Below are 23,743 nucleotides of genomic sequence, written 5' to 3'. Positions count from 1 at the left end.
ACTAGGTTGTGATCAACGCTGTATAAAATAGTTTCTCAAGTAGCTTATTCCATGCTGAGATGTTTAAGTGATTAGTACTTTTTTATGATATGTTATGTACTGTGCAATATTTTGTTTGTGTTGCCTTTTTATCGTCGGTACTGGTTGTCGTGATACTCGCATAGATTTTAATATCTGCCGAAGCTGACATAATCTCAATAGCTTATTGTCATTTTAATTGACAGTAGGCTACAACATTTAGACAAGTGTCCACAGCGTTATGGCTGGTGTGTGACATTCTGTCGTGTCAATGTATTATTGTATACGCTTCCTATTAGTGTAAAATTATTTAATGTCATATAGCCTATATACAGTATATATTTTATGCCGATAAAAATGCTTACATTTATATTTGAATGGTATGGCTAGCAATGCAGGAAGTGTTTTAATAACTTGCTGAGCTGCATACAACAAAAAGTGCTTCTATGGAATCATGCAGTGATGTATGCGCAAACGTTCGAAAAACCATACGCCGTATGCGTCAACGTAACTTGTAAAAAAAGTTGGCAGCGTCAGCGCATACACTAGCCTAAACTCATTTTGTTAGCTAGGTGCCAAACATTCACACGGTATAAACCACTCGAAACAAACAAGTTTTATTTTGAATTTCCACGAAGAACCACAAGCATCTGAAAGTGTTCATCTGATATTTTGCTGTGTTTTGGTTCCAATATGTCTTTGCCCATTGAAAACATTCTTTCAACTGCAGCGCTGGAAGGTATTGGCGTGTTGTAGCGAAAAAAATACATTAAAAAGTATGCGTTGACGCTATGCGCTAAAAAACCGCGAAAACTTTACGGCGTAGCCTCAAGCGACAACTATCCAAAAAAATGTGGCCAAGCGTTAGCGTAAACAAAAAGTCTACTTTGCGGCGTTTACGTACATCTCTGGAATCATGTACCGGCAACACTGCAACTAGAAGGAAAAACTTTTAACTGTCAACCTCGGTGAATACAATTAGTTAAGCTTGTTTTATTTAATAAAATGCAAGCAATGTTGTCAAAAGTGACGCAATGAACATACAATTCATTTAAATACTCATCCTCGTAAGCATTGCGTCATGCAACGATTGGTGATTAGATAGTTGGAAGTTAGGTCTGGTGGTATACGATTACCTTGACGATCACATTCATCAATTTAGTTATATTTCACTGACAATAAAAGCCAAAGCAACACTTGCGATGACATAGAAAAACTTCACGGGAAGATAGAAAACTTTTCTAATAACCCCAACACCAACAGCAAAATCTGTCATTTTTACATTGATTCAACGTCTGCAGACGTTGAATCAATAAATCAACGTAAAACATTGATTGTAAAATGACAGATTTAGCTGTCTGGAAATTTGTCGGTTAATAATGCTCCGGGACTTCACAAACGCTCATGCAATCAGTTCGCGGATGTCATGTGACAATTGCAAAAATCAACCTGCAAAAGGCAAGTCCGGGTTACTGTCTCCTCACAAGAGGTAGAAAGTTTGGACATTCAGTCTCAGAGCATAGGAACTGAAATGAAACACACACGAAAACAGATCATAAAAGATATACAATAATGATTGAAAAGTCACAGCTGGATATGTTTTGCATTGGTAAGTTGTTGCGTAATGGACACGAGGTAAACTGGTAAAGTTTTCAATTCCAACAAAGATAATTTGTAACGTAAAAATTATACAACACTGGGCAATGGGCATTGTAGATGCTCATAAAAGCTGTGGTGAGGTAACAAGGGCCAAATCATGACGTCATTGCATTAAAGGCAGGTTATTTACTCGGTCACCATGGAAACGAAGTGGAATGATCCAATCAAGCTAGTCAGTTGTTTCAGCTAAAACCAGCGACATTCACAACTGGCAAGGGTCATAAAGCAAAACCTGTTTCTAATGCAATGAATATTCCTTAGTCTTTCTTGTTCTTCAAAGATTTTCATTTCGTGAAAGAAAAATTTAACGTTTTAAAAGTTGAAACACATTATAGCAATAAAGCAGAGTTCGAACCAAACTTTGGCTCAAACGGAAATTACATGACAAGTAATTAGAGCCAAAATTCAAGATATTGGTATCATCAAAATAACGTTACTTCAAGTAAACATACAGCAGTTTACTTAAAATTACAAAATTAAGTATTGGTTTTTATGTAGCCAAAGAAAATAAGTAAAATTTGCAACTAAACAATCAGGAATTACATCTTCTTCTCAGCAATGGATCCAAACAGTTGGAAAACTTGTGGAATGACTTCTCCGAACATGACGCCAAACCTCTCTACGTCAACCTCCTTGGAATTCATCCACTGGGTTAGTGTGATGACAATGCGGTGGTCATTTATGCGTGAAAACATCCCGATCCCATCTTCCACCATCGGACACACAGCTCCGCTGGACTGGAGGAGCAGTAAAGATTTATAGTCGGTTGTTATTTGCATTTATTTGGCGTTGACAAAACATAGCACAAGCATAATTTTTACGGTGTACTAAATGCATTGGTAGTTCACTTCCCCTACTCGACGTACCTACCTATAGCTCTCTTTCCTGCAAAAGGAATTACACCTCTGTGTGGTACAGGAGAACTTCAAAATTTACAGTGGTTTTTTGTAGTGATGGGTAATGATTGGAAACAAAGTATATTTCCCTTCTAACGTTGTGATACCTTTTCCCCTTAATATCGTATCCAACGGTGGGCAAACTGCGGCTCGCGAGCCGCATGCGGCTCTTCAATGAATCGTAATATTACAAAAAAGTTAAGATTATAATTTATAACTGTATCTCGGAAGCAGTGGCGTACCTAGGGTATAGCAGGTATGGCTCGAGCCATGGGCGCCACACTGATAGGGGCGCAAAAATCGGTTGGTATAAATTAAAATTTGTGACTTAGCCTACACTGTCTTCCAAATCTAATTTGCGGCCAATACAACACAAAGATCAAAAAAGAGTCTCTCTTTTACTGTAGCCATTGTTAAACAATAGAATTGTGACGTTGCAAAAGCAACATTGTGCCTCTCCTGGCTCATTTTGCGTTCAGTCAGCAACAATTGGAAGTTTAGTAAAGTCGCTAAGCAGCGATTAGTTGAAGCTTAGAAGTAGTAGTTAGTATCAGAACTTACTTATTCATTTTTACAAGAATTTATAACTTTGTAAAATCAAAACATCGTGCAACCTTGACAAGTGGAAGAATTAATTCGCACAGCATTAACAACTTATCGTCCAAATTTTCAGAGATTAGTGAGTCAAGTGCATAACTCATATGGATAAACAATCATTGTGTTTTTATTGCTGTTATGTTATGTCAACTGATTTTGCGGCTCCCTGGTGTTTATGGTTTATCCGCGAGCGGCTCGTTCTTTGAACAACTTTGCCAACCCCTGGATAGCCTATTTACCCAGGAGTAATTTACCTCCAGGTTTGGACCCACTGGGTTAAGTACGAATCTTTCATGGCAAAGTAAATTGTTAAAGATTTCCCATAAAGGCTACTCCTTTAATTAGAGCAAGGTGATCGGTGGTTTTCAACTTTTCTTTAGTCACGGATTATTTTGATAAATTTTCTACCTTGCGGGCCGGTACCTTTATAGTAACATCGGATAGGCCATACACAGAACGACGATAAATTTTCAACAACGTAGAATTTCTTAGATGTTTGTATATAGGCTACTGCTAAAAGCAAGCGATTCTTGTGCGGCTGATGATAGGTCAATGGAATGTGATAGAGAGAGCGAAACGAGCAAAATTTGTTTGCTAAAAGAGAGAAAAATTACTTGTTTTATCTGCGTTTTGAAAAGAGGGAAGTGACTAAATGCCCAGTGACTAAAGATTTTAATGAAACAAAGTGTCTTAAACGAAACGTGTGAGACTTGAACGTGCAAGAAACAGGTTTGTAGCATAAGAAAACAAACAAAATACAACAAACTAAGACACAACAAAAACAATTAAAAACGATGATTCTAGTCTGTAAATGATGAGGGTAGTCTGTCGCGAATCAATTTTGATTATACTTATTATTCTCTTCTTCGTTGTGCAAACAATCGAGATTTAAAGTAGCCTACATGCAGAAAATACCAAGACACTCACTGACCCCTCACGGGCCCCAAGGGTTCCGCGAACTCCAGGTTGGGAAACTGTGTACTAGATTATAAGATTTCTAGGCTTAATCAAAGTAGTGCGGCCAGTTCTATTTTCCGAGAAGTGTTGTTTGAACATTCAGTTTAGCGGGGTGTTCAAGCAGGTTCATTTGGTCTTGATCCAAAAATCTTGCCCAGCTGGTCATTCTACTCAGTAAGTTTTCCGAAACAATCAAGTTGAACAATTTGAAACAACCGAGCAGCTCAGTTCATGAATCTATATTATGAAAATAAACTTACGTTGAAAAATCCTGCAAAGCTTGTGGAAAGAATGAAGTTTCCATTCCCACCGGTCTTAGTGTACATGGGATCGGTGAAGATCTTTGGAGGAGGGATGCCTTCCTCCTGTTTGTTATAGGAGGGCGTTTAATAAAGTTCAACTCTCATAAACAGAATAGAATATTCCAGAATGGAAATAGAATAATAGAATGGAATGTATAGAATATCCACAGAACGGAGAGCGAAGTGCCGTTTACTACATTTCAACTTTCATAAGAATGGAACATGGCCACCTGGAGATACGGCCTGATTTGTCACATTTTGCAGATTTTGATTACAGCTACTGCTAGTGCTTGACTGACATTTTTTGAGATGCTTTTACTTTTTGCGGTTTCCTAATGACATAAAACTTTTTTGTTGCCTTGGGGAAGCAGAAGCAAATGAGAAAAAGTAAGTTGAAAAACGCAAAATCAGACTGTTATTGAAAATTAACAGTCTGACTAAAATCTTCGAAATCAAATTTTCTTTGTTTTTCAACATGTGAGAATGTTAAAACCTATTGTGTCATCTGGGGAAAAAAATAAAGAAAGCGTAAAAATCTAATTTTTAGAAAAATTTATTTGAACGTTCGCCCAAAGTTAGGAAAACTTGGAAATTTCTGCAAAATGTGACAAATCAGGCCATATCTTTAGGTGGCCATGGAATGGAACATGCCAAATTAAACGAAAAACACATGCTTCTTTAATAATTGTTAGGCTGGTACTCTGAAATGTATAATGAGGAGTTCGATAATTGATTTCGAATCAGTCAATCGCTCAAACAGATTACAATAAAGACTTTATTGAGACTGTTAGTAAGTAGTTTAAAATAATTCACGTACTACCATACCCTAACTTCAACCACATGCCAATATTATCATGTACTGTTTGTGAATGTGTTAAATCTTATAACGTATCTTTTAAGAAGTCAGTTTTGCCTGACAGACAACACGTTGAAATAAACAAAAGTTAGCTATCACTTAATGATGATTGGTTTGATTGCATTGAATCTTTATCCTCGGACTGACAAATCCTCTTATAGGTTATATCTAGCAGTTTCGCATACATGTAGAATTGTAGAGGCTTTGAACCACTGACGCAATGTTTGTCACCGAGATTGGCAGATTGAAGTTTCCGCTTTGTAGAAGTCTTGTTGTCTGTGAGATTTTCCATCCACTACGTGCGCTGAATGGAGAGGAGTTTGCTTTGCTCAAACGCACACCCCGAGAACCGAACCAGCGCCGCTTGATCTTGAAGTTTCCTCGAGTACAAAGTCGAGAGCTTCACCAACCGAGCTAATGAGGCGAACAACTTGTAATAAAGTATCATGAGCAAGAGGGACGCACGCACTATATTTACCCAACTATGGAGCTTAAAGAGAAAAATTAGAAATAGCCGAATGTTACTGACTTTGAAACAAAATATTCACATCATAGGCTATTTTTAAAAGCCTGACTTGCACTTACAATAGCAGCCAGGGAGAGACCGTAAAGATGCCTGTCACACCCTTTGTTATCCTGGCAATCCCTCATGAGACGATACAACTTATCATAACCATCCTGGAGGAGGAGGATCAGTTCTTGATGGGGTTTCTGGGAGATGAACGCTCTACAGAAGTCAACTACCTCCGGGATGCAGGTTCTGCAGGTTTCAGTGCGACCGTGGTAGAATCTGAAAGGAGAAGGTTGAATATTTCCTTTTATTAACCAGGAGAAATTTTACCTTTTGGAGGTAAATATTATATATGGGTGAATATTAAATGGGTAATGCAGTAGTGCAGGAGTAAACAAAAGTCAGACTTATCATATGCTCGAAATCTCAAATGTGAAAAGTTAATCATTTTTTCTCTCCTGTCGCTATATCAGGGCACTCGTCAGTCAGACAGTGTCTGGTGTCATTACCAATGAAGACTAGGCTTCCCATACCAAGGGTGGTTTGTACAGAGGTAAATATATCCGAAGACAATCGACAAGGGGTAATTCAACCGAAAACGTTTAAAAGCTTTGGTTTACAAGAATTTTATTTGTCATATTCAGTTACTTCGGGGGGGAAGAACAAGCACCTTCTCGTGGTCCCTCCCGTCAGTACCATATCTTTGAGGAAAGATATGCGAAACGAAGCTTGTCACACTCGAGCAAACCAGGCCCAGGTTCAGCCCAGGGTGGATAGGGAAACGCCCTTGTCAGGGCGCGGCAGCTCCTCTGTCGAAAAGTACCGACGACCCACCGTACTGCAGCTGAACACCGAGGGCATCACGGCCAGCAAGCTCAGCATCATCGAGTATCTGGCCACAAAACATCAGGCCCTCGTTATTCTCCTCCAGGAGACCCACTGCACATCTGTGGATAAGTTGGTATTACCCAACTTCACACTCGCAGGCGCAACCATCAGCAGGAAACACGGCCTCGCCACGTTTGTCCATGAGCAACTGAGCTGGACGCCAATAGACCAATCCAGTGCCCAGTCGGAGATAGAGTGGTTATGCATAGACATATCAGGCTATCACATCATCAATGTCTATAAGCCACCACCCTCACGCTTAACACCAACAGCCATCCCAGTGTTCCCCCAACCCAGCCTCTATGCTGGCGATTTTAATTGCCACCACGTTGATTGGGGCTACAACACCACCAACACCGACGGAGAAAGCCTGGCCTCATGGTCAGCCAATAACAACCTCACCCTACTGCACGATCCCAAGGGTGCAGCGAGCTTCTTCTCCGGACGCTGGAACACTGGTACAAACCCCGATCTGGCTTTCGCAAGTGATGACCCCGATAATTGCCAACCGGACAGACGTGTGCTAGAGAAGTTCCCCAGGTCCCAACATCGACCCTCGATTATCACGGCTCCAACGCTCATAATGCCTGTCCCGAGCAAGCCTGTTAATCGATGGAACTTCAGAATGGCTAACTGGGAGTACTATAGCCTCCTCACCAATGAAGCCACACAGTATCTCCCATCCCCTCACACCAACAACGTGGAAGAAGCCTACCAGGACTTTTGTGATGCAATAACATCAGCGGCAAAACAATCCATCCCCCGCGGCCGACGAAAGACCTACATACCGTGCTGGGATAAGGAGTGCGAAAGCCTCTACTCCGACTTCCTCCACGCCCCTCAGGGCAATGACACCAACAGCTCAGCCACAGCTCTGCTGGCAAGGCTGGACTTAAAGAGGAAGGAGCGCTGGACAGAAGCCGTTGAATCAATCGACTTCACGCACTCCAGCCGCATAGCATGGAGTACACTGAACAACCTAACTGGCAGATCACGTGCCTCTCGTCAACAATGTCCCGTTTCAGCAAACTCCATCGCCTCACAACTTGTGGAGAACGGGAAATACAAATCGAGAGACCGTGAATCTGATAGATCCGTCTTGCAAGAAATGACGGACCTCTGGAGGGTAACAACCCCAGACGGGGACAACATCTCGGGTGAGTTCACCCCGGAAGAATTTTCCGCCGCCCTCCAGCACATAAAGCCAGGTAAAGCCCCGGGCCCTGACCACCTATGCCCGGAGTTGATACTCCATGCTGCTGCCTCCTTAAAGTCCTGGTTAAAAGACTTCCTTTCCTGCTGTTTGCGCCACCTGAGAATTCCCAGAATCTGGAGAAGAGCCCTTGTGGTTGCAGTCCCTAAGCCGAAGAAGCCCCCAGGGGACCCGAAGAGTTACCGTCCAATCTCACTGCTCTGCATCCCCTTCAAGATCCTCGAGAGACTCATCTACGCCCGTGTCGAACCAATAATAGATCCGCAGCTCCCCCGTGAACAAGCTGGTTTCCGACACGGACGATCAACCGTAGATCAGGTCACACTTATGACCCAAGACATTGAGGACAGCTTCTCGGCTAAGAAGAAGGCTGGCGCCGTGTTTGTTGATCTCACGGCTGCCTATGACACCGTATGGCATAGCGGCCTTACCTGCAAGTTACTCCGTCTGCTCCCTGACAGACACATGGTCCATATGATGATGGAACTTGTGCAAAACCGCAGTTTTACCCTCACAACCGGTAGCGGTCGTCGAAGCAGACTACGCCGACTTAAAAACGGCGTCCCACAGGGCTCAGTCTTGGCTCCTCTCCTGTTCAACATATACACCTACGACTTGCCCCCCACCACCTCCAGGAAGTATGCTTACGCAGACGACCTGGCACTCCTGCACTCAGCAGGAAACTGGCAGTCAGTGGAGAGGAACCTCAGCCAAGACATGCAAACACTATCAGCATACCTCCAGAAATGGAAGCTACAGCTCAGCAAGCCAAAGACAGTGTCGGCGGCCTTCCACCTTAACAACCGGGAGGCACAGCGTGAGATAAACATCAAGATTGATGGGGAACGCCTGCCCTACTGTGCCGAACCTACATACCTCGGCATAACCCTGGACAGGTCACTCACGTACCGCCGGCACTTGAAGTCACTGCGCAAAAAACTATCTACACGCGTCGCACTTTTGAGGCGATTGGCGGGTTCCGGCTGGGGAGCTGGTGCTAAAACTCTTCGTACAGCTACCCTAGCCCTTGTTCATTCCACCGCTGAGTACTGCGCGCCGGTCTGGTGTCGTAGTTCTCACACCCACCAGATTGATACCGCCATTAACGACGCACTGCGTACTGTGACTGGATGCCTGCGTCCCACTCCAACGGACTGCCTACCCATCCTAGCAGGCATCCAACCCGCTGAGCTACGCCGTAAAGGAGCCACGATTTCTCTCGCTCGCCGCGCTTTGGACCCCGATCATCTCCTCCATGCAACACTCAAGAGACCACCACCTATAAAGCAGCGCTTGAAATCAAGACGCCCCTTTGTGCCTGCCGCACAACAACTCCTTAAGCACGCAGAAGAACTTAGTTTAAGTGCGGCACACTGGACGAACCACATGTGGAACACGGAGTGGCAAAATCACACCTCCACGCTCCGTGACTTCATACCCAACGCCGATCCCCGTCCACCAGGGATGTCCCTCGCAAGGCTTGCGTGGGTCAGGCTTAACCGCCTGCGAACTGGCGTCGGCCGCTTTCGTTCGGACATGCACAAATGGGGCCTGGCTCCTTCATCAGAATGCGAGTGTGGTGCCACGGAACAGACCGCAGACCATGTCATCCACCACTGCCTAACCCACCGGCCTCCACACGGTGCGCATGGTCTGAGAATCCTGGACGACGAGACTGCCGAGTGGCTGAAGATTTCCTGCCCTCCAATCTAGCCTGGAAAGATCGCTCATACGCCATCATCATCAGTTACTTCGCCAGGTGGTTGAAAATTTACAAGGACACCAACCATTGAACCCCTCTCCAAGTCTGTCATCAAGTGTCCTACCAAAGACACAGCCGCTTATTCTTGTTGGGTTTTGAATTTCGAGAATCGCAAGAAATTGTTTTGTTGCAAGATTTTTTTTGTTTCATAACGAGTTCAACTAAGAATGCAAATTGGAGAAGTGTCATTGCAGTCGACCTTTACGCAGTGACGTAGCTAGAAAGATAATTTTAGGGGGGGAAAGCAACTATTTGGGAAGGGGGGAGGGGGGGTTAAAATTTAAATATATGAAGTAAAGAACTCGTTCAAAAATGTAGCTGCTGAATGAAACCAAACATTTATGAAATGCCGTTCAACATTTAATGTCAACAATGTCAATGTCAACGTCAATGTCAACAACAACAATGGCATCAGAACGTTGCAATACCGTTGGTCCCCAAGCTTCCCGTGGTTACGTTCATGGCATTTATGTTCAAACAGAAGTAACTTTGATTTGTATCGCCGACATGAAAATACATCAGGAAAGCTGCTACTCAATGTTGCACGAAATATTCAATCCAGCGATGAGCCCAATGCAATATTAGTAAACTTACTGTCGCGTTGTTGCAGTTGCATATGTACATCCCGGTTTGTTGAAAAGCTTCATGTAGGTTAGCTGCAAGCAGATCTGAACGAAAGCCTCCGGATATACCTAGATTGAAAACCAAGTTTCACTGATATTAAATGAACAGAATCATGAACATAGGAAACATTCCCAGTGCAATGATCCCAGTGGCGCATTTGGGGGGGGGGGGGGGGGCAATTGCCTTCCCAAATCTCAGAAAAATGACTTTACTCACGGTATTATTTACAAAATCTTCCCATGGTTGTGTTTTGTTTTAAATCCCCTTTCCCCCTTGCTGAATCTGCCTCTGAATGGTTCAGAGGTTTCCCGGTTATCCGATGTTTTGTTTGTTTTCCAATTTCCATGTATCGTCTATTATTAGTTTGGTGTGGAATTAGTCTGCTTACGATTAAATATCTGTTCTTATTGTGTAAATGTTCTTTAAAAGTTATTCATTTTCACAGAAATGAATAAATTATTATCCGCCAAACCTCGCAACTCCTGGATAGCTGAACCAGGCACTCCAGCAACATCACAATAGTTCGGGTCAAACAGAAGACTTTAAAAACGGTAGCTTACCAATTGTGTTCTTTTTTGCATAATGACAAGTAGTCAGGTAATAATTTGACGACATAATAAACCGCTCGCTTAAAAGTTGAATGTACTGTTTATAAAATGTACGAAAACAAGTCGCCATCTTCAGGCTATGAGTAACATCTGAAGGTGAAAATATTTCACAGCAGTTTCAGTTTTTAGCCTACGCTTACCATCAACTTTTTCAGTTCCACCTTTCCAACACCCTCGTACGAAGGGCAGATCACGTGAGCAGAGGATTTGAACTTATTCCCACTTTCTCTTCCTCTCTCAATACCTTCACAAAGCCGCTCGTCCAAATCGAATATCAATTCTTCGCTCAGACAAGATTCGCCTGCATGGATTGTGGTTAAATTTATGTCCAATAAATTTTTGGTCTAATGCCAGCTACTGTAGTTGGTCTTTATCTGATTTCGTTGAACCGTAAGCGTATTTTTAATCTGCAGGTCGCTGCAGCAGATGAGGTTTATGAACCAATCAGAAGGCAAGATTCAAATCAGCTGATTGCAGTCATGTAACTTATATACGTTTTGGCGTCGGCAGCGTAGCCTAGCGGTTTGAGGTTTAGGGAAGTAGACATTTCAATGACGTAGGTTCGATTCCCACCACTGGCATTACTTTTTTTCCTTCTGTAATTAACAAAAAAGATTCAAAGGAAGAATCAACTCTCAGGCTGAGCACTGGATGGGTTATCCTGCTGCAGTCAGCTGAAGGTTCAAAAGCAAAATTGTCCTATGTTAAAGTGTCTACCGGTCAAAACACCCCATCTGCTGCAGCGACCTACAGACTACAAATATGCAAACTGTAAAGTATTGTAAAGGAGGACACCCTTTAGAAGGTTTGATACCGCTCAAGAGAATGTGACAGTGTCATTGGCAAGATAAAGACATGCCGTCGATTGCAGCCCTTGATTTCTTTCATGATTTTATATGGACAGTAAATTGTTCAAGAGAGAAATGCCTACGGTCTTTTTAGTGCTATGGCTTGGTGAACTGAACTTGCACCAAATAAAACGGTAAAATAACTTACGCCTATCTTAAGTTTTGGACAGCCAAAATAACAAACGAGAAAATTCTTGAACAAATTAAACCGGACATATCCCTAGAAGCTAGAATCGTCAGGCAGAAACTTTCATATTTTGGCCACATAATGAGAAGCAAATCAATGGAAAAAGACATCATGCTTGGTTTGGTGAGCGGAGGAAGAGGAAGGGGGCGCCCGAAAACAAGATGGCTTGACACGATTGTAAATGACAGTGGCATGGGAGTGCATGAATTGAAGGAGGCTGCGTGGGATCGAGAGATGTGGAGAAAGATGACGTATAGAGTGACCGAGAGTCGTAAACGACTGAACGGATGATGATGATGATGATGATATCTTAAGTGGTTAGAATTTTGTCTTCTTCAAAGTAAAGCATTTGATTATGTTATAGCAACCGAGGTGTAACCAGAAAAATGCAGTTACCGAAATTTTTTGATCCATTCCACTTTCCACCACAGCGATTCAGATATTGGAGAACAAACTCATTAAACATAATCATCACCATCCCATCCACTGCGCTGTGCTCCCCACTGGCTGCGTATCCCCCATTGGTGCTCCACACTGCAGCGTACGACTTGTCTCTCCACCGCTGTGCTGGGTCTCCAGTCAAAGCATTGTGCAGCAAATCGCCGAAATCCTAAAGTGAAAAACTTTTAAAATAAGCGTACCACGGCCGATATTAGCCCATCGTAAACCACTGTAGCCTTCCAAGCTACGCTTCTTTTGCATTTTGTTTTTAGAGCCGCATACCGTATCTCAGGTAGACGTAGGCTTTTACATAAATATGTCTTCCCGGCAATAATTTTGAAAAAATATGTGGATAAAGAAAATAGGAAGATAGCCCAGTTTCAAGTCAGTGCAAGTTAAATTTTTTTCAAGCTTCGTTTGATACACATCGCTGTTTCTGTTTGAAATACTGTACAAAAAAGCAACTCAAACATGCCAAAAGGTGTCCTAAAACTGGAATGATATCTTTAGGGATGAATAATTTTACAAAAATCTAATAGCCAGATAGAAATGGGACAGTTTTTGTTTTTGTATAACATTATATCATAGAGAAATAAAACAAAGTAACTTCAGCGGGTTCAACATGGTGTATTATATACACAAATATAACATAATTAAAAATAAACTCTAACGTTTTCGACAATTACCTAATCAGGAATTACATATCTGCAATATACATAAAATGAAAATTGTAAGGTAAATTTGACTTTATATCACTTGGCAACCCTACATCTGTGGATAGAAAAAGCTAGAACTCTGACACACCCACAACCATGTGACGCATGTGCACTTTGACCTATAAAGCCAAAAAAGGTTATTGCCGTCGCCACGAAAGAGTACTCAAGAATATTAGAATGTTGTTCATCACAAACGCAAGTCTTTGGACAAATATTTGACAAAGCACCAATTTTGTGTACAATACATAGCTGTAGTGAAAAATACCACAAAGCTATTTGTTTGCAAAACTGCTCAGCAAGCAAAAACTTAAAAAAAGTATTTGCACATCCTCGAATTGGTGGAGATCTTCCTGGAAATGCAGATGCGCAATTTATTGGAACTACAAATGAGACAAAGCGAGACTAAGTACGTACAAAGGTCAGAAGGCATGTGATTCGATACGTCGTATCCGGCCTCACTCCCGGTAGTTGTTAAAGGTATATCTTTGTGCACTTTTAAGCATGTCTTTAAATGCCTTACCACAGACACAGCCGCAAGCGCGAGCGTGTCCGTAGTGAGCAATAAATACGAGTGCGGTGGCAATGAGACCCTCGGCCCCCAAACCAAGACACATCTAATAAAACGCACTACATTCCAACAATACGTTTTCTTCAAGCTTCGGGCCACTTGAAAAGATTACACGCCCCTAAATCATACCAGGCCCGAATCCAAGAACACCCCTGGACCTCCCTGTCAACGCTACTGGCCTCAAGCATGAGTATATAAAGAGCTACGAAGCAACATTAAGCGAAAACATCAAAAAAGTAATTGGTTTCAAACATCAGGGCTGATAAAAGGTTTTCATTACATTAAGGCTAAGGCAAAACTGAGAGTGGGGTGACCAGTTATTTCATTTCAGCAATTACAATTTTACTAACGCTTTCCTTTAGCAATAATTAATCTATCAAATGTGGCCTATTACATCTTGAATAAAGGTGAATACTGTTTTTAACAACCGGCAGGCAGTTAAAACCAAGCTGGCAGTCGAAACAGGATTTCACGATTTCGCAAGCGAGCGCCGTATCCGCTATGCCATCCCATCGCATTTAACAAACTTTATTGAGTTTAATCATAGATAACTTACTTTGCACGATTGCTGAGTTTCAAATCTAGTAGTAAGTCATCTATGGTTTAATACTATTGCAAACGATTTCACATATCCCAGCTTTGGCATTGATGTACCGACCTTGGATATGACGTCATCAAGAGACAGAGCGAACACCGACGTCTCGATATCATGAAGATACTGGCGGTTCTTTTCACTTCTGCTGATTAAATGATCTCTCAAGTCGGCCCAGGTATCTCGATCCAACGCAGTGAATGCAGCAACTTTCTGACCCTCTGTGGCGTCACATTTGCTCACAATTGAATGCAGAGCCTTTTCGAATTGAGGCGGAGTGTAAGGTTTGCCTGAAGTTTTTATAAATATTGAGTCAATCAAAAAATATTACAGCACCTGTATATTATAAACATCAAAGCCAAAAGCATTTGCCCCTAATTTAGGTTCCATTTCAAGTTTTGGCGTCACACTTATTGAGATCGGGACTATTTTAGACGAAAAATATTAATATCACGCAAACTATTTGCTCTTTTTCAGTGTTGATGTTTGAATTGCGTTTCTTCACGGCTGCGCTAACACTGTTTGCTTTGTAAAGCGCTGAGAATAACGCATATCTAGAACAAATACAACGCCATACCCCCTCCCCCCCCTTTGGATAATTTATTACGTGCACCAAAAGATGTTTACAGTCACGACGTCAGCGTGTTGGTAGGTGAGTCGCACGGATGTCTTTCTTGGCACAGTCATTCTCATAACCTGAAGATTGACCATGTGTAGAAATTTCATCCTCGGACTGAGAAACCTACAGAAGAAGTTTAATTCTGCACTTTTCGCAAATATTTTGCACCTAGAGAGGCTTTGAACCTTTGACACAGGGTCAGTCACCAAGACAGAAAAAGTGAAGTTTCACTTGTTGAAGTGTTACAAATATGAAAAAATAAAACTTTAAAAAGGTGAAATGTAAATTATGTTTGCATCTGACTCCAAACGGTGCTGAGACGCCTGAAATCCGTTTAGAAATCGGCCTCAGATATGTATGAAAACAGGTTGTCATCGTTGTAAATTCGCGTGAGCGTACTTCGAATTTCGTGTTTCAGATCGTCATGCAAATGTTGAACAGATGGGGGAACCAGGACCGATTCCTGAGGAATACCATTCGTAGGACGCTTTACTTTGTCATGTTTACTAGTTTTGTAGTGTCAAGTAAAGTTTGAGAGTAACTGTGCTGCAAGTTCATTTTAGTAGGCTAATATTTTCCAAGACTGAATTCGATGGCAAAACTGTAGATAATAAAACATCAAAGTTAATTGGAGAAACGTAAATTAGGAAAACTATTTTTTTATCCACAGCAATGGTTAAACTTTTAAATCACCTGTTTGAGAATCAAGTAATTCAATCTTGAACAAATGTCCTTTGCATATTACAATCCCATGTGAAGGTACGCTTCCCTCAGAAGCAGTTTTGAAACAACTCATCAGTTCATCTTTTCCACGATGTGGAATGCGGCATGTGTTGAAAGCCGTTCTGTAAAATCCTGATATGTTAATGGTACAATAAATATTGGGCTACTAGTACAAAAGATTGAATATTCTTAATGCAGCAAGTTTAGCATACCAAGTCAGTACTTGCGGTAACTGACGAGTTAACCGTGCGCTGTGTCTCGGCAAAGACACTTTATGGTATGCTAAAAAAAAGGGAGCACCTGACTCGAAGACTAAAGTCACTTAGTTGCTTCATGCTGTATCGCATCTGCGATCGCAGTCGACTGTATGCTGTTGCAATGGGCGCAAAATAAAACATGATTATTATTGTTATGTAGTTTCGTTGCCTACTTATCGAAAACAAACTTGAACAGTTGAGTTCAGCTGCAAATTTAAACAAGTAAAGCAAGTAAAACGAGATGAAACGGCAAAGAAGATAGGCTATAGAAATTATACCTGAGTTGATGCATTGAAAAGGGATTCCCCTTACTGTTGCGATGCGGCTCAACTTGTTCATTTACCAACATCTTCCAAAATACAGTAGAAGCATGTAGGTCAAATGCAGCTCTTTCAATCTGTTGAAAAAAAGCACATAAAATAAAGCGTTGCGGCAAATGGCGTCACAATATAGCCTAACGTTTGGCAAGCAATGATCGAGCACGTGAGCACGTACAGTAAATCTCATTTGCTGACTTGGCATTAGCTGGAATGTAATTGCTGAGTTGTCCTACGACCAAAAGAAAGGTCGTCGGACTAAATAGAAACTTTACCAATTTGTCCATAAAGCTATTTAAACTAACCACCTCACTGGCCAAGCGGAAAATGAGAGTAGGCTACCTGTTGCTATTTTGATAGCCTGCAGGTGAGTCCAAAATCCCAGGGTTATACCAAAAACCTTTCAAATACAGTAGGCCAGCTGAAAAATGAAGTACGTTCTTGCTTACACTAGCACTGAAGCAGTGAAGCAATGGCTTCAGTGTAATAATGTAAGTTACTCGGTTTTGCTTTATTCAGTTCAGCTAACTGCGTTGTATGTTGAACTATAATGAGCCGAGATTAGATCATATATTCGAGGTTTTGTTACGTAATGTTTATGTTTCGTTTGTAAATGTTGTTTTGTGGTGTGTAAACTGAACAACAACCAATAAAGCTTACTTGAGTTCCATTTTCAAGCGGCCAGAATCTCTCGTGATAAGTAGACGTCCCAGAAAAGTTGGTGTACTGGATGGGCGTTCGTACTTCTAGATAACCTTTGTCCAACCAAATCTCTTCAACCCAATTCTTATGAGCTATTTAAAAGAATAATAATTAAAGCCAAGCTTAATCACTTAAAGCGCAATTGTTCCAACCTTAGGGTTGAATGCATTGAAGTAGATCTTTTAGTTGGCCGCACAGAGAGTTGCGAGAGCCCTGGTTCGACGTTCGAAAGGGCGCCGGTTCGACACCGCTCAAGAACATGTGGCTGTGTCTTTGGCAAGACACTTAAAGGTATGATGTAGATTGCAGAGTGGCACTCCTTCAAACATAGACCTTGATTTTTCTCATGATTATGAACAGCAAGCTGCTCTAGAGAAAGAATGCTCTACAACAGGGCTTCTCAAACTTTTTTGCTCTGCGACCCCATTTTGAAAAATATATTTCTATGCGACCCCATTTATTTATTTATTTATTTATTTACATCAGACTCAACATGGTCCATTTTACAATCAAACATAAAATGTAGAAACAAAGCAGATACTCAACTCCGAAGAGCTGAGTTGCATTGTACCACATACAAAGATTGATAGTAACAGTCTGTTGGCATTATTTCATAAATTCATTGATTGGAAAACAAGTTACATCGTGTTACAAACTGGTATAATTTTTACGAATGAGAGCTTGCAAAGTTGTGGAGAGCTGAGTTGCATTGTACCACATACAAAGATTGATAGTAACAGTCTGTTGGCATTATTTCATTAATTCATTGATTGGAAAACAAGTTACATCGTGTTACAAACTGGTATAATTTTTTACGAATGAGAGCTTGAAAAGTTGTGGTATTGTTATCAACGAATGCAGAGGTGATGCTGCGTCGTCTCCGCAGATTAAACAACATTCTGCAACAATTATTGTATCCAACACGTAAGCGATTACTATTGGTTGAAAAATAGTTGCACCATAGTTGACAGGCATAAAAAGGAATACAATAGGAACGAAACAACACATTTTTAACAGCAATCGAACATTTGGAAAACCTTGCTTTTAACATGTTTCCAGCACAATACAACGACCGTAATTGTCGTTTCGTGTCTTCATCATCGGATAGCAAGTCGTTAATTATTACTCCTAAATATTTCACTAGGTCTCAAAGCAGATACGTTTTTCATTTAAATATATGATCGGATTAAAGTCAAGTTTCAACATCTTGGATTTAAATAAAACACCAACAGTTTTGTTGCAATTAAAGTTTTGTTGCATTATGGGGACATCCACGTTAATGACATTAAAACGGATCATTTTGATCATTATATTTTCTTTTTCTTTCTGACTTTTCAATTGTTTTCTTTGTGCTTGCAATTGTTACCGCATGAATCTACGGAACCTAACCACTGATCCATAGTCAATTAATCTTGTAACTGGTTCCTTCAGAAACTAGTTGATAAGCTACTCTGAAATCATAATGCGAGCGATAAGGTTACTTTTGGTCAGCACGTTACAGCAATGATAGCGTAACAATGCATCAATTTGTTTCTCGGCAGCCGATTTGTAGCAAGAATTGACAGCGATAGACACGTGTTTCGCCCATGAGGCTGGGCTCATCAGTATCGCACCGTATTCTGCCACAAATTTATTCGACCACCGCTTTACCAGTCAGTTTAACTCTTATCTTTGTGGAAACAAAGAAAGAGCCAACAAAACCAGCAGGCGCCAGGGCAGAGGACATTGTGAAGAAAGGGGCGTTCTTCCCGGCTATCAGCACAAGGCTGAGCACTCACTAGTACAGCGAGCAGCTGCGATTCGCCAACCATAACGGTGTAGCTTCCACGCTAAGCCATTCAGACCATCCAATCAACAATATGTTTCTCGGCAGCCGATTTGTAGCAAGAATTGACAGCGATAGACACGTGTTTCGCCCATGAGGCTGGGTTTTTTTTTTTTTTTTTTTTTTTTTTTTTTTTTTTTTTTTTTAGACGTTTCGAAAGTGTGTTTATTTTTGGGTCATTGCATGCAGACGAACGGATTTGGGAATCTTACGTTACAATTTTCCCACGAAGAGATTATGGTTTACCGCTGTGACCAACGGTAAGCAATTTACATCAGTAGTAAACTCAATTAGAATTCCAATAAATCTCATGTATAAAAAGCGATAGGCGACCAAAATAGGAAATTGAACGTGGAAATAGCAAATCAATTCAAAAGTACACGAGCAGATGATTAGTTTTGCAAAGTTTAATCAATTTCAGAATCGTCAATAACAGAACTATCTTCGGCCGCAGACAATGGCTTCACAGGGCTGCCAATGACTATTTCTGGACGATCAAGCACTTCAGGCGTGGTAGTGGTCTCGGTTCCAACCAGGGAAATACCACCAGAATGGCCGTTGAGAAGCTTGTCTGTACTGTCAGGCACATCTTCACCGTTGAGAGGGCCGTTGGCACAATATTCGTCTTCATCTTGTTCAAGATCGGCCGGATTTTTCTTTCTGTGCGCCCCTGAATTTTTGTTTTCACTGTTCTCTGACTTAACATCGCTTGGAAGCCGGCGTGGCTCGGAGGTTGAGAATTTGCCTGTTGGCGTGGAGCTTGGCAACACGCCGTTTGGTATCAGTGAGCTCGATGATGATGACATTGTAGGCTGCATTTGCCAGCTCGGTATAGCAGGTTGAATGGCCGGGCTGGCAGGAAATTGCTTTGCATTGAGCAAGAGTCCTTTGAGTGACGTTATGTCTCCACGCAATGTGCTGACGGCCTTTTCAGACGTGTCATCTTCAACCGCATCCCTGTACAACTCCAAATTACTTGACATGCTCAGTATTTTGGTATTTTGTTCGGTGATTTGCTGTTGCAGTTTGCTCACTATGTCCTGCACTTTCTGCAAACTTGCTGTAACTTCAGTATTTATTTTAGAGACATCTTTCTGCATTTTATCCCATTTCTTATCTTCTTCTGATTGCCGTTTCAAGAAGAATGGTTCAATGAATTTCTTGTATAATGAGTATAACCCATAAGCAATTCCTGCGACTAAGACGGCAAGAGATGAATATTCCCGTATCCGAACCCATCCTGAAACTGGAAGTGGTTGAATCGGAATAGGTTGGTGTGGTGATATTGATAAGTGGTTTTCAACTACAGGAGTTACAGTGGAAACACCAGCCAACTCCACAGCTCTATCAATTTCAGCATCTGTTAAACCTTTCTTTTTCAGAAAGTTTTTCTTCTGTTCCAGTGGACTAGATTGAACTTTAGGGTTTTGAAGAAACTTTACAGCAGTGTGGACTAAGTCATTACGAGAATCGTTTTGTTCCAAGACTGGAACACTTGTTGGAATTTCGGTATTTTCAGCAGACATTTGAATAATATTCCACAAGCAAATGTCAGTCAGTTTAACTCTTATCTTTGTGGAAACAAAGAAAGAGCCAACACAAAGATAAGATACCCCATTTGGGGTCGCGACCCATAGTTTGAGAAGCCCTGCTCTACAACCCTTCTTTAGGCTATGGCCTGCTAAACTGAAGATCTTTTCACAACCGAGTAAGCTAATCGTCTGATTAGGTAATCAAGAGTCAATGTGTGCAAATTTTATCTGTGGATCAATAATTTTCATTAGCGGACTACCGTTGATGCATAAAAGAAACGTAGTAGCCCACACCAAATAAGCTACTTAATCAACCGATTTGCTTAATCGATGGACGATCTGTTGTTGGTGCATCCATCCTTTAATGCCACACTATTTGATGGTAGTCATCGATTGTTACCTTTTTCTCTGTTCTTTAGTTTTGCTTGCAAAATCGACCCCTCCTTACTAACGAATTCTTTGCAAATTTTTGCTGTAATTTCGTATTCATCTTCTGTTGCAACTGAAGTAAAAGTACACAAAAATAAATGTTGATAAATTAAAAAAACGAATTCAAAAAATGCATAAGACTATAGGTCAGCAGCGAATCTAGAAATCTTTTTGAAAGGTTTCAGAGTTTCAACGAAAGAAAGTTGATAAGACAAAATGGACAATCTAAAAGTTTCTAGCACTACTTGCAACGTTCATCTGATGAAACTGAAAGTAAAACCAACGACAAACAGGTTGATTTATTGCTTTTACTTTCACTTTCATCAGATGAACGTTGCAACTAGTGCTACAAACGATAATTATCCTGATGAACACCCAAACTTTTCAGTATTCAATGTAAAAGTTGATGTGATAAAACAAATAAGGAGATGGGCATCAGCCCCGTTAGCTCAGGCGCCCGACTAAAGATCACGCAGCATTGGTTCGGCTCTCGGGGTGTGCGCTTGAGCTACGCATTTCAGGACTACTGTCCATTCAGCGGCACCTAGTAGATGGAATAATTCCCCGACAACAACATTTCAACAATCGGAAACTTCACTCTGTCAATCTCGGTAACAGGCCCTGCGTGAAAAGCCTCAACAGTTATGCGAAACTGCCAGGAATGACCTAACAAGGTTTATCAGTCCGATGATAAAGATTTAAAACAAATCAAAACCGTACTTGCCTTCAAAAATATTTGACTAACTTAGTCTTGCTTTGATCGTTTTTTGTGCATTTTCAGGCCAAATTAATTGTCTTTTGACCAAGACGCACACTTCGTATTTGACCAAATACATCGAATAAGAATTGAATTTTTACAGAAATGTATACTTTAAATCACTACAATGTTGTGACAAAACTGCGTCAGCCAATTGTTACACAGCAGGCTGATGATTGATTTGATCTTTATCCGCTTAATCCTGGCAGTTTCGCATAATTGTAGTGGCTTTGAACCACTGACTGACGAAGGGCTGGTTGCTGAGAATGACAGAGTGGTGTTCCCGATTGTTGAAGTGTTGCTGCCAGGGAATTATTCTATCCACGAGGTGCCGCTGAATGGAGAGCAGTCCTTAGAATGCGTTGCTGAAACGCACACCCCGAAAGGCGAGCCAACGCCACTTGATCTTGAGTCTGGCGCAAAACCACTGAGCTGACAGGCAGACAAACACAATAATGGGCAAAAGTTAGGCTATTAGCTACTGTTAATGCAATGTAACCGGTTAAACTAACGTAACAGTTGTCGCAACAACGACGATGCTTTGTGCAGATGATGCTAAAAATTCACTAAAGTTTTGATAGAAAAATGCTTTTATTTTACTATTTGACCTACGGTAGCCTACTTTATTTTAGAAAATTTGTTGGCTTTTCTTTTTTCAAAATTTTCGTTTTGACTGCTTTTTACTTTATCTTTCTGCCAGCTCTGCTACTCGGTTGTAAAACAATCACAAGGTTACTACATCATTGTAGAGAAAGAATGATTGCAAGTGCAGTACGGTATCAAAAGTTCACTTTACCTGCTTTTACAGATTGCAAATATTTTTCGATTGTTGTCTCAAGAGCTGGAACATGAAGACTAGGAAGCTCATCTTCTAGCGAAAATGTTTTTGCTTTTCCAACAGACATTTGAATTTTGAGAGAACTCCTGACCGCAGACAGCAACAAACGCGAAACGAACTGGTGGCTTTTAGCGGAGGAAACCTTATTATTGCAGAGTTGCCAGAGGAATACTGAAAACACAAGTCCCACCAACTCCTATTCTACAACACAAAATTCTAGAAGTTATGTATCATAAGTTAAATTTTAACTTTTACGATCTCAAGCTAAGTAAAATAAGCCAATTAAAACTGCTCGTAGACTACCACTGCAGCAAATATTTATTTTTTTATTAAGCATCAGCCTATCTTTAGTTTAAATGAAATTTGTCGATGCTTGTCATTCGTCACATTAAGGACACGAGAAGAACCTGTTTAGGTGCTACTTTTTTTCGTATTGTTTGGGCTATGCTTGTAGCCCATCGCAATTCGCAAGTTACCATCCTCACACACAACAGACTAAATTAAAGTAGCCTATATTTAAATTGTTTTAAACTGTGCATCTTCTAAAATCTCTAACCAAAGTCTTTGTGTTAAAGTTGTTTTGTCTACCGTACTTTATAAGCTGCTTGCAATGGTAGCCTACTAAACCCAAAGGAAAAAAGGTCAATTTTTTGCCGCGTTAAGATCAAAGTGGTGGGTGGGACAAAATGAAACGCTGAGTAGCTTCAAAATGAGATTGGTTATTGCGAAAGTAGTAAAGGAATTAAATTTCTCTTAAAGCGTCAGGTTGAATTAAAACAACCATAAATCATCTACATTTAACAGAGGGGGTACATGAACAGGATCCGGATCTTAGCCTACTGTTTTTCACCGGATCCAATTTTTTGATAGAATCGAGATCCGGAACTCAAATTTGCATGATTTTCTTTAATTTTGAACACAAAAACATACATTTTGAATAAACTCCTGGCAACATTTCCAAACCCAGAAAAACTTTTTAACCATTGAGTTAGTGGCAACACTCACACTAAGATTTTGATTAGGCTAACGCAATTGTAGCATGCAATTGAATGAAGATAAATTGCATATGGCAAGTCAGGATGCTTGTTATATAAGAAGTTAGAACCAAAAAGAGGTACGGTAATCAGACAATAATGCATGATGTAGTTAGGCTAAGCAGGGTTGCATTCCTGGGGGGGGGGGGGGGGGCTCGGGGGAGCTCAGCCCCCCGAAATGCGAAAAGGCTTGATGTAGGGGGGGGGGGGGGGCTCGTTCAAGCTTCCATTTTTCAGTATTCCTGGCTGAACAACAACTTCTCGACTGAACAAGTAACACTTTAACAGCTTTCTCACAACAGAACTGCAAAAAAACACGAACATAAGTTGATAGCAATCGCCAATTATCACTTTTGTCAGAAACTCTCCAGACTGGGAATATCAACTTCGTAGTAGCTAATCGTCATGTCAAATGGACTGTTAATTCTCTACTTCAAATAAAAAAAGCTATTCAAGAAGGAAAGTAT

At 41.0% G+C, this 23,743-nt stretch overlaps 2 protein-coding genes across 2 annotated transcripts; both read right to left on the bottom strand.

The window, feature by feature from the left end:
- Positions 1-997: 997 nt before the first annotated feature.
- LOC145770089 (peroxisomal carnitine O-octanoyltransferase-like) lies at positions 998-22,334 on the bottom strand. Its single transcript, XM_082581676.1, has 12 exons — positions 22,201-22,334; positions 20,619-20,720; positions 16,820-16,953; positions 16,121-16,239; positions 15,556-15,707; positions 14,310-14,533; positions 12,323-12,536; positions 11,032-11,192; positions 10,254-10,351; positions 5,871-6,075; positions 4,388-4,492; positions 998-2,414 (listed from the first exon to the last, which is right to left on the bottom strand). The coding sequence occupies exons 1-12, from the start codon at positions 22,307-22,309 to the stop codon at positions 2,217-2,219; spliced, it is 1,821 nt and encodes a 606-aa protein (XP_082437802.1). The 5' UTR covers positions 22,310-22,334; the 3' UTR covers positions 998-2,216.
- LOC145770090 (peroxisomal membrane protein PEX14-like) lies at positions 18,867-20,232 on the bottom strand. The gene has a single exon (XM_082581677.1). The coding sequence runs from the start codon at positions 20,210-20,212 to the stop codon at positions 19,094-19,096; it is 1,119 nt and encodes a 372-aa protein (XP_082437803.1). The 5' UTR covers positions 20,213-20,232; the 3' UTR covers positions 18,867-19,093.
- Positions 22,335-23,743: the final 1,409 nt, after the last annotated feature.

Source organism: Aplidium turbinatum, chromosome 5 (genome assembly GCF_918807975.1).
Source record: "Aplidium turbinatum chromosome 5, kaAplTurb1.1, whole genome shotgun sequence".
Classification (NCBI taxonomy): Eukaryota; Metazoa; Chordata; class Ascidiacea; order Aplousobranchia; family Polyclinidae; genus Aplidium; species Aplidium turbinatum.
Note: the sequence above shows the minus strand (reverse complement) of the source record. Positions and strands in the feature narration are given on the sequence as shown.